This window comes from Oryza sativa, chromosome 1 (assembly GCF_034140825.1).
Source record: "Oryza sativa Japonica Group chromosome 1, ASM3414082v1".
Lineage (NCBI taxonomy): Eukaryota > Viridiplantae > Streptophyta > Magnoliopsida > Poales > Poaceae > Oryza > Oryza sativa.
Window position 1 is genome coordinate 26764734 of NC_089035.1, and position 11276 is coordinate 26776009.

At 40.2% G+C, this 11276-nt stretch overlaps 2 protein-coding genes across 3 annotated transcripts; both read left to right on the top strand.

Annotated features, from left to right (window-relative positions):
- The first annotated feature begins 726 nt into the window (after positions 1 to 726).
- On the top strand, positions 727 to 6998 carry LOC4326248 (uncharacterized). Of its 2 annotated transcripts, none has more exons than XM_015774866.3 (12): positions 727 to 935; positions 1588 to 1692; positions 1775 to 1881; positions 2605 to 2759; positions 3279 to 3367; positions 3492 to 4014; positions 4707 to 4781; positions 4941 to 5161; positions 5796 to 5878; positions 5965 to 6076; positions 6345 to 6419; positions 6485 to 6998. In XM_015774866.3, exons 1-12 carry the CDS (start codon positions 837 to 839, stop codon positions 6662 to 6664), a joined length of 1824 nt encoding a protein of 607 aa, XP_015630352.1. In that variant the 5' UTR covers positions 727 to 836; the 3' UTR covers positions 6665 to 6998. The 2 variants fall into 2 exon arrangements, with proteins under 2 accessions (XP_015630352.1, XP_015630415.1); XM_015774929.2 differs by having other exon boundaries at positions 2609 to 2759.
- Positions 6999 to 7630: 632 nt separating this feature from the next.
- Positions 7631 to 11276, top strand: LOC4326249 (malate dehydrogenase, mitochondrial). Its single transcript, XM_015766118.2, has 7 exons — positions 7631 to 7967; positions 8073 to 8246; positions 8730 to 8898; positions 9002 to 9063; positions 9645 to 9769; positions 9874 to 9991; positions 10899 to 11276. Exons 1-7 carry the CDS (start codon positions 7731 to 7733, stop codon positions 11034 to 11036), a joined length of 1023 nt encoding a protein of 340 aa, XP_015621604.1. The 5' UTR covers positions 7631 to 7730; the 3' UTR covers positions 11037 to 11276.

Sequence of the window (11276 nt, forward strand, 5' to 3'; positions counted from 1 at the left end):
GAGACGAGCACCAGAGCTGCATGCCACAGGCCTCATCGTTCTCCCGAGCCTTCACTGTTGTCACTTCCATCGGCATCCGTTAAAAGAAAAATCAACAGCATCAAATATTAACAACAGGAGGGAATACCTGATATACCTGACTAGTTAATCTGACATATATAGTGCCTGAATATACTGATGGTCCATCCACTAGAATTTCTAATCATGCCTCAAATCATCGAATTGCTCTACAAATTTCATAAGCATTCTAAGTACACCAAAATTCTACCTCGTTAACCATAGATCCAAACTCTTAACCTCCAATCAAATCTAACTCGCTAAACCATACGGTGGACGTTGTTCTGAAAAAAAAATGAGACCATGTAAAGAACTACCATAAGTTTGAAAGTTTTATTTTAAAAAAACTTACGACAGTTTCTTACAATTCCAAAGAAATACAACCTCCACGGCTAAATCTTCACCTACCACTCTTACAAAGACCTAACAGCTGTTTGGTTGGGGGAATTATTAGGGAGAAAGGAGTTGCAGGGTGGGGATTGTTAAATTTATTGTTTGGCTGGAAGACGTGGGGTTTTAAGAGGGTCTGGAAGGAGAGTTTAAAAGCGAACTCCCATCTTTACAATGCTCACCGGGCCACGCCCACTGCAATCAGCCGAAGTTTTCTGGCCCAATCTGTCGGCCCAACGGCCTCGCCTCCATTTTAGCAGCTCGGACCAGCAAAAACCCGGGACGCCAGAACCAAAACCTGAAAACCCTCGCCGCTTCTCCCCGTCCTTCCTTTCCGAGCTGCCCCGCGCCGTCGTTACTTCCCCCCCCCCCCCCCCCCCCAACCAGCCATGGCGGGCGACAAGACGGCGGCGCCCCCTCCGCCAGACGCGGCCGCCTTCTCCCCCGACGGCGAGCTCTTCGCTGCCGTCTCCGATCGGCGAGTCCAGGTCCTCGCTCGGAACCCGTCACCTGAATCCCCCCTTCCTTACGCGCTGTTCCCCTCGTCCTTCGGTCGTTGTTGATTAGGGGGGAATACTTCCGCTGCTGGAGCGTTATACGGTCGCTGCGCTACGATGTAGTAGTGTGCTTTTGGTTTTCGAGATGTCTCGTGGCTCGCGAGTGATTGCTGTATGGTTGGGGAACTAGGTTCGAACGCTTGCTCTCTCACGGCGATTAAATAGGGGAGTTTGGTGAAGTTGGTTTTTGTTTCTTCCGGGTGAAGTGCTGCTTGGTTGTAGGCAATAGTTTTCATGATGTATCACTATTTAAATACGTTGGGCGTCTACCTCAAGACTCAAGAGTATATAATTTTGCTTATAAGCTGTTTGTAGAGAGTGATAGAAGTTAAAAGCTGAGATCTGTGAATGGTAGATAGCCTATCTATTTTAGAAATGGTACTTCGGAGAGGTGAAAGTCTACTACTACTAACAAAAAGAGGGTGAAAAGTTGAGCTTTACATGATGGAGGAAATTCGGATGGATATGTGTTTAGCATTAAAATCTTTCCTTCGCTCAAAACATCAATCCAAATTGTGAGATTGTAGCTTTGATGTATGCTAACCTATCCATTTTTTCTGCTTGTGCTTTTCTAATTGAGAAGGTATGGCGTACAGGAGGAGGAGAAATAATAGAAGGATGGACTGATCCAATTTCAGCCCCAGATGATTCATACAGTTGTATTGCATGTTGCTCTGTTCAGAAAAAGGTAATTTTTTAGGATTGAAATTAGGCTCTGTCTCATTTCTGTCTTACAATTTGCTGTTTTTGATTGGGTATTTTTTTTGTAGCATAAAAAGGATGGAAACCTTATTCTTGTTGCTGTTGGTACTACAAATGGTCAAGTTTTAGTTCTCGATTCTACTGGTGTCATATGGAAGAATGCTCCTCATACTTGGTAGGTGCAATCTTATTATGATCTATGAGCTTGATGTTCTTGACCTTTAACTTGACTGATAGGGGTTCTTCTGCAATGTTCTGAATTTCGTTTAGTACTTCTAATTCAAACTAGAATGTTTGGCATTTTGAAACAAGGAGTTTGGCCATTTCTCCCTTCGATATAAACATACATAACATTCAGTACTTTGTTCCCCTACTTAACTGCGCTGTAGGCTTATCACGTGTACTATGCTATATCTTAGTCATTGCTTAAAAGTTAAAACAATATTTGAACTTACAAGTATTTTTTTTAATCTAAATGGCTGGTTCTGCATGGATATGCTGCTCTCTGCCGGGAAAAAAAAACTTCTTTTGGCGTATTTGTTGTAGCTCAAGACTCAGTTTCTTTCTTTCCTTCTGTGCTTGAAGCTCAAGCTTCAATTTATCACCTAAATGGAAGAGTTGTAATTTTTCCTGTTTAACTAAATAACGAGATATTCATATTGGAACACACTTAAGCAGGCAACATGAGCTTAATTGGATTATTACAAGCATCCCATGGCCTGTAAACCAAATTTTTGACAAGCCATTCTGATGATTTATGTTATGAGCCAACTTGCCTCTGAAGAAAAGAGTCATAGTCTGTGCTGCAGAACAAAACAAGTTAGATCAATATGTCTCTGGTGTAACTTTATTGTGAAAATTCCATGCCTACCTTAACATGCTTTCCTTTTTCTACTAGCAAGGTTGTTTCTCTTCATTTTGCAAGACATGGGCGTGTTCTTTATACTGCTGGCATGGATGGAATTATATGTGAATTGAATTCTCGCACCGGGGAATCCAAAGACACTATTAAAGCTACGAAGAAACCAATTAATTCTTTTACACTTTCTCATGGTGAGCGCAACTTTAATTTCATCTGTTCACCTGATGCATGCTTGAAAAAACCTTTATTAAAATCCAGTCTTCCGGATGTTTATTATGTTAATAGAAGGTTTTTACCAAAAATGGATGGCTTGTTTTTGATGTATCATGAAGTGGAAAATTCATTTCTAATTATTTGTTGATCTTAACATGTAGTAGTGTAGTAGCTGATAGTGATAGAGCATGACAACACATATGCAATTGCCAGGTAAAAAAAAACAATTTTTCATGTACCAATTATTTTATATGGGATATCAAGAACATACGGAGCTGGCAGAACACTAATTCTTTTAATCTCTTTCGCATCTTTCGATTATTAATTGCCAATCGGGTAGTTCAAATGAAATTTAGTTTACATAACCCAGGGTTTCAGCAAAATGAGTTGAATGTGAACTCTTTCTTTGATATGACATCTTATGTTATTATTGCCAATTTCTTTCTTTGTCATTTCTTTGTGTATCTCAACTAAACTTTTGGCATTGTATTTTGCAGATGAGAAGTTTATGGGTGTATCAAGTAAGATAACAAGATTATTTAGTGTGAGTGAGAAAAAAGAGATCTTGAGGATTCCTTCTGATGTTGTATGTCATTATCTCAAACTTGCGCTCCTCTCTCCCTGTTGATACACCCCACGAGATGAATTTGTAATATGTCATGTACTCAATAGAGGCTTTCAACTCTTATTGATGCTATTGTCAAATGCAGGGTCCTGTCCAGCTGATGTCTGTATCAGATGATGGACGTTTTTTGGTTTCTCATGTTGACAATAATAAGGAAGTGCAAGTGTGGTCTTGCGATCAGAATAGTTGTACCATCGTTTCTACAGCCTCCCTTACAATGCAAAATCAGCCAAAGATAGTAGAGTGTACAAGGAGCACATCATATGGAGATGGGGGCATTGTTCTCGCAGTATCGAAGAAAGGTGTTGCTCATGTCTGGCATTTACAGACCCTCTCCCAAAATGAAGTACTGCCCACAAAAATCTCAGTCAAAAATTCACTCGATAAAAAAGGCCGTATCCCAATAATTTCAGCTAAATTATGTGACACCAATGAAGACAATACTGTTAAGGTTCATGTTGTATTTGGATCACCAAACTTTTTACAGTTCAAGGTTGTAGAATTGGATGATACTTGCAAGGACATCAACTTGGTTGCAGAGTATGATGAACTAGCTAAACAAGATATGGTGTCTCCGCAGGAAAGGAATTTGGAGCAAGAAGCTAAAGGTTTGTTGTTGTATCTGCCTGCTGCTCTTATAATCATTATCAGTGCAGTAAATTGAATAGTTAAGTGTGTTAGAATTATCCTGGTATAAATAACCCGGTTTGCATAATGGAAAAGGCATGCCATCATTCTTGAGCTGCTTTGTACTGTTGCTGGTTCCTATATATCTGCAATAAGTTCTTATTTCAAAAATGTTCTCAATTGTTAAACAGAACATTGAGCTTTAGTTAGTCAAAACACGGTTAGATTTAGGACTGATCTACTTGATCCGCGTTGTTCTTTTTCACAATTTTTCCAGATCGCTCTGCTTGAACCTTGTTTTAGTTTTCTCTGCAATGACAAGAACTGTTGTTTCTTCCTGTTCAGATGAATTCCAATCCAGACAGCAGCTTGTCTGCTCTTAACTAATGGATAATGATTTGGATTAATCAACTAGCCAAGAGATCGAAGTAATGTAGATGTTATTTATGACTAGTGCCTAGTGGTGCACTCCACCAAGCACTAATGGCATGTATGTAGTTTCATTTCAGCCATCCACTAGTTTAATGCTAACTTCATATCGTGCACCTTTCGAACTGATAAAAAATCTATTGGAATTGCTCTCCATAATTACCCTCCACTATATGGTATGATAATCAAGTTGCAAATTATATACTTTGTCTAGATGCCTGACATTGATTATTTCTTTGCCCAGCAAATAGCAAGGATGCAGAACCTGTTCAAGGAAAAGCAAAGAAAAGGACATCATCCGTTTTGGATTCCACTAATGGTGAGACATTGCTTGTTACATTACCTCCAAAACCTTACACTAACATTTTCTTTTACCTTTTCTACCTCTAAATAGTGAAAGGACAGAATTAAGGGTGCCCTCTATATTGTTTTTTTTATTACCACATCACTAATTTTTGTTTTTATTTGGGATGTTTAGACACAACCAAGGAAGTGAATCCAGAGTACAATCTTGATGAACCGACCATGGAGGAAAAACTTGCAAGTCTGAATTTGCTAAACAAGTCTGAAATTACTGAAGAGCAACCACCCTCTTTAGCGCCACCAAGTGCAGATTCAGTCCATGTTTTGCTGAAGCAAGCTTTGCGTGCTGATGATCACACTGAATTGCTAAAATGCTTGTACAATAGAGATGAAAAGGTATGGCTCCGTTTTTTCCTGTGCACTGTGTGGTTGAGACTTCTGTCGCCCCTTATCTTCACTCAATCATTTTTCATATTTTGAAAACAGTCTCACTTAGAATCTTATTCTGCTTTCAATTTTTCCGTATAATTCATCATTTTTATTTGGCTCAGACAAGGTAGTTGACGTTACAATAATTTGATTTTGGATGTTTGTTTTACTGGGCTATGATGGTTATGTACATGATTAGGAAAACATGTAGAACAAGACATGATTACGCTTGGCTATGTCAAACTTAGGCTATGGTTACTTGGATTCTTATTTCTTATTATTGCCATTTTTAATGATATTTCACATAGCAAGTAAAATTGAAAATAAAAAGAAGGGTAGCCCAGAATGAAAGAAAAGACAAAGTAGTCTGAACCTCTTAATCCAGTCTTGTTGGACTGCTTTGTAAGTTGCAATTAAACTTGGTTAGCCTAATTTACTAAACTAAAAACTGGCCTCCTTTTCTCCATGAGGCCATAACCAATCTAATAGTATTCATTCCTAGCAGCAGTCTTCCAATGCATTGATATGAATTTTCCTGTTGCAATTTCATGGAACATTTCCTCTTGTCTGATAATTGTATTGTTGGCTGGGTTACATCCAGGTCATTGTAAAGTCAGTATCACTCCTAACACCGGCAGACGTCGTTAAGCTTCTCAAGTTCTTTGTATTGCTAATACAATCCAGGTAGGTTTTCTGTTAGTGTAAATCTCTAATATTTCCATTACAATTTGGTGGAAAGGTTGCACATGATATGTTTTTCCTCTCCACAGGGGTGCAAAACTGGTTTGTATGCTCCCATGGCTTCAGGCTTTACTTTGTCGGCACATGAGCAGCATAGTGTCTCAGGAATCTTCTCTACTGTTGCTAAACTCACTCTATCAGGTTAGTACCATCTTCTGCTGCAGTTGCAGTAACAGTAAGTGGCATGGCATCATCTATACTGGATTATGCTTTTTCTGATTAAGATTATTAGATTACTAGTTTGCATCGTTCCTGAACAATGCTGCATTTAGATGTCATGTGTCAGGAATTTTTTGAAGTTTTGACTTCCTTGATTATCAAATTTTTAGGGCACAAGCACAGACAGGAATGGCAATTGTGAGTCAGGTTGAGTTCTGAATACTAATGTTACTATCTGCCAATTTTGCAGCTTATTGATGCAAGAACATCAACCTTCAAGTCAGCACTTCAACTTTCAACTACCCTAGACTATCTTTTCAGCGGGGTAAGTTTCTTTCCTCCAAATGGCGCGGTCTTTTTAATCACTGCAGTAACTCAAAACTTTTCCAGGTTTCTGACGGTGAAACTGATGAGGAGGACGCTGTTCCACCGATAATATACGAGGACAAGGACACAGACGATGAAGAATCTGAAGTTGATGCTATGGAAACTGACGAGGAGAGCCAAGAGCTGGGAGACGTTACTGATGCCTCTGAGCATTCAGATGGGAGTGATATCATGACCGACTGATTTACTTGCGCTCTTCTTTAATTTAGTTCATGATCAGCCTGACAAGGTAGGAGCTCGCGAAGTTGGACAAATCATGGTTGCTCCTGTTGTAGTGCTGTGCCTGGAATTAGTTGTTGCTCTTCACTTGGTAGAAGCTCCGATTCGCTCCCAATATGATTGCCTTAGTGTTAGGATCAGATCTTGATGTAAGTCAAGCCAGCTTGTATCAATAGCATAACATATAACTTTAACCTCCTCGTCAAATTTTGTATCTGGCGAGTGCATAACTGCATATTACTGCAAGCTGTTTCAGCTTTGTTTTTCTATGAGGAGTTAACGTCTCAGTTGAGAAAAATGGCGAGTGCAGTTTATGGAAGAAATGATAGGCTTGTCTAATAATTGTTGGTTGTTAGAACTTAGAAGGCTATGTTTGGTACTTCCTCGTTTCACAATGTAAGTCATTCTAACATTTCTCACATATATATTGATATTATGTCTAGATTCATTAACATTAATATGAATGTGGGAAATGCTAAAATAAATACATTGTGAAACGAAGGGAGTATTTATTTAGTTCGTTTCTTGCTAATTTACACATGAACTACAATTGTTTGCCTGTAAGCACCTTAAGCCTTCCGCCCTTCCGTATCCTCCGAGCGCTTCGTGTAGCTGACTTTCAGTAAATTTCAATTGTCATATACTCGTCTCAATCTTAGAACAGTTTTGAGTGTGACTAGTTTTTAAACCATGACACCTTTATTAACCAAACCAGACGGACGGAAAAACAGATTGATTAAATCAGAAATAATAGTATTAAGATTAATCAAATCAGAAATGATAGTATTAACGAGGCGCACAGAGAAAAAGAGAGATGAAATCAAAGAGAGAAAAATCAAATTGACACGAGCAAGAAAACCGCACAAGTTAGTAGTACCATTTCGCTAACAACCTTTTGGAGTAGATCCCAATCCCATCCACATCCCCTTTGCTCGACTACAAAGTCACACCGCTTTGCATTTTCCTCTCTCTCTCCGCCCTTCGCCTCCTCCACCGAGTCAGATCTCGAGCGCCGCAGAGGAGAGCAGCAATGAGGCCGTCGCTGATGAGATCCGCCTCGCAGGTCCTCCGCCGCCGCCGCGGCTACTCCTCCGCCTCCGGCCAGCCGGAGCGGAAGGTCGCCATCCTCGGCGCGGCCGGCGGCATCGGGCAGCCGCTCTCCCTCCTCATGAAGCTGAACCCGCTCGTCTCCTCCCTCTCCCTCTACGATATCGCCGGCACCCCCGGCGTCGCCGCCGACGTCTCCCACATCAACGCCCCGGCCCAGGTACCTCCCCCGCGCTCTCATCGCTCGCCGTCCCCTCTTCCCGTTCCGCCGGGATCTGTCTAACGCTGCGGGCGCTTGGGTTTTGGGGGTTTCGGTTTCTCGCAGGTGAAGGGGTTCATGGGGGATGACCAGCTCGGGGAGGCGTTGGAGGGGTCGGACATCGTGATCATCCCGGCCGGCGTGCCGAGGAAGCCCGGCATGACCAGGGACGACCTCTTCAACATCAACGCCGGCATCGTTAAGAACCTCTGCACCGCCATTGCCAAGTACTGCCCGAATGTAAGATCTCTCCCTCACTCGCAGCACTCTGGATCTGCAGCTCTTGTGCCTGTAGCTCTTGTGGTCGCTTGTGGGTATTGCTCGCTGCAATTAGGTCTAGTAACGGAATCGTAAACATGATTTGATTAGAGGTGTGAAAAAAGCTGTACTAGATTACTGAAAAGGCGCCAAACTTTTCCCCAGCACGCGTGTATCAGCATCCAGCACTCATTGTATATCTCTTGTTGAATAATCTGGTTCCCTGGCTGAATGCTGATAATTTGGTGCAGCAATTATTTTTATCCCCACGGGTCATTTATTAACCTGGACAAATCAGAAGAATATCATTGTTTACCCTGACTTATTGCTTCTTGTTATCTGCTTATCTTTGATAAGTTCTATCAATTTTGTTTTCAGTCTTCGTATCTTTGAAACTCATGCATGTTCATTGGTATTACATGCTTAATTACCAACACGTTCATTAAATTCGTTCATGTATATTAGGCTCTTGTCAACATGATCAGCAACCCAGTGAATTCAACGGTCCCAATTGCTGCCGAGGTTTTCAAGAAGGCTGGGACTTACGATGAGAAGAAGTTGTTTGGTGTGACTACTCTTGATGTTGTTCGTGCTAAGACTTTCTATGCTGGAAAGGCCAATGTACCAGTTACTGGTAATGACCTGAGAGTCACTTGAGTACTGAGAATTGATATAGTAGGGTTTTGGTGTTTTTTCTCTCTTATCTTCTGTTGGATTTGTTTCTCCCTTTTTGGCAGATGTGAATGTCCCAGTTGTTGGTGGTCATGCGGGTATCACCATCCTGCCACTGTTCTCACAGGTATGGATTTTGACTTTTGATTAACATAACTCAGAATGTCATACCAGTAGGATCCATATTTACATATCATAAAAATAAGATTATCAGATTGGTACTCCCTCCGTCCCGAAATAACCAAACCTCGTAGGACATGTCACATCCTAGTACGAGGTTGGTTTATTTTGGGACGGAGGGAGTATGCCTACAATATATATATTTTTTGTTATGGCACCATAATCATATCATGCATGCTATGGTTAAAACATGCTAACTTAAGAATTACTGTTCATGTGTTCTCTTATTCTTGTAGTAAACTGCACATGTTTATTATGATAAAAAAGTTAATAACCAAGTTTGTTATATTTTCTCGCTCAAGGTTGACATAGTTTCTGTATAGGAATCTTTTATCTTTATAGAATCATCGCTAACATAGTCTAATATGAAGTGTACAATCATTTTTTGGATTACAAATAAGAACACAAACATGACCAATATATAAGATATAACTGTGTTATTTTGGCTGTTCAAAAATATGAAGCAGATGATGCTTTTATGAGCTCATAACTTAACAATCCAACTGAAGGAACTCTTTATTTGGGTAGGCAACTCCTGCAACTAATGCGTTGTCTGATGAAGACATCAAGGCTCTTACCAAGAGAACACAGGATGGTGGGACTGAAGTTGTTGAAGCAAAGGCTGGAAAGGGCTCTGCAACCTTGTCCATGGCGTAAGTTAAAATAAACATAACAGCTGTGCAGAGTGAGGAATTAGTGCTTTTATGGCTAATGGTAGTGCTTTTATCCTTACTCATTTGATTCTATTGGGGGACAGGTATGCTGGTGCTGTTTTCGCAAATGCTTGCTTAAAGGGTCTGAATGGAGTGCCGGACGTTGTTGAATGCTCTTTTGTGCAATCAACTGTAACAGAGCTGCCATTCTTTGCCTCCAAGGTACATTTTCTTTTCACAACTTTCTTTGTCTGTTGCAGTTGTGATCTATATCATTTGGTGGAGTAAATCTAGAGTATTTGACATTCCTTCTCATCTTAATGATATCTCTTTTATTCTATTCCTCCTTTTTCTAATGTGCGGCTCTAGTTTTGTATGCATATTGTTTTATTTGCGTCCTCCTCTTGCTGTCCAAAAATGTTAGAAGATGGACAGGATCGAACCATGCAAATTTTTTATTGCATAGAAAGATATATATTAATATACTAAATCCTATATAATAGTGGTTCTTGTCTCTGGTTAGATTCCTGTATCCTGAATGATTGTGTGGTTAGATACTTTCTTTCTTTTTTTACTTTGCAATTAATGGTTATACCTCATTTATGGAATTGCTACCTTATTATATACTTTCAGAATGTGTTCATTTTATTGGCTCATCTATTACTATGAACTGTGGAAGTGTGCATTTTGGTGCTCTGATTCTATGAACCTGAGACCATCCATGCAAATTTAGATATTGTGCACGGCATCCGTGTACTGCTGCAAAAGAAGTTACGGTTCATCTGGTTTCCTATATTATAGGCTGGTTACTGTAAGGCTGTTGCAAAAGAAGCATTTTTTTTTTGTACAAAAGGTCATACAAATGCCCTCAAATATGCCATGCCAAATCTCATAGCAAATCATGTATGCAAATTGCAGTAAGATTTCCTGTGGTTTGCTGCTTTGCTTTATGTTGTGCTCATGGTGACATTATTTACATATTACATAGACGTAGTGGGTGCTTAGCCTAACGTGAATGTGATTCTATCATCTGGTCATTTCAAAACTGGTTTTTGCTTTAGAAATCTTCAATCAGTAAACTTTATGGTCAAGCTGCTGAAATATTTATGTTCCTTCACTGATGTTACAGGTGAAGCTTGGGAAGAATGGAGTTGAGGAAGTTCTTGGGTTGGGCCAGCTGTCAGACTTTGAGAAGGAAGGACTGGAGAATCTTAAGGGCGAGCTCAAGGCTTCAATTGAGAAGGGTATCAAATTTGCAAATGCGTAGTTAGGCCATTTTGCAGACTAGCAACTCATACCTGTAGATGAGGCTTCTCTTGATTTGATTTATGCTTTTTTCTACCCCTTGTGTTGGGATACCGAGGATTTGAGCTTTACAATAAGAATCCGGCGGCCTAATGCCAAACAGAACAAAACTTGTACGAGAGGAACTATTTGTGTCAAGTTTTGAGTTGTTACATTGGACAAACATTGGATTATGCACCTTTTGCCTTAGCATTTGTTGACA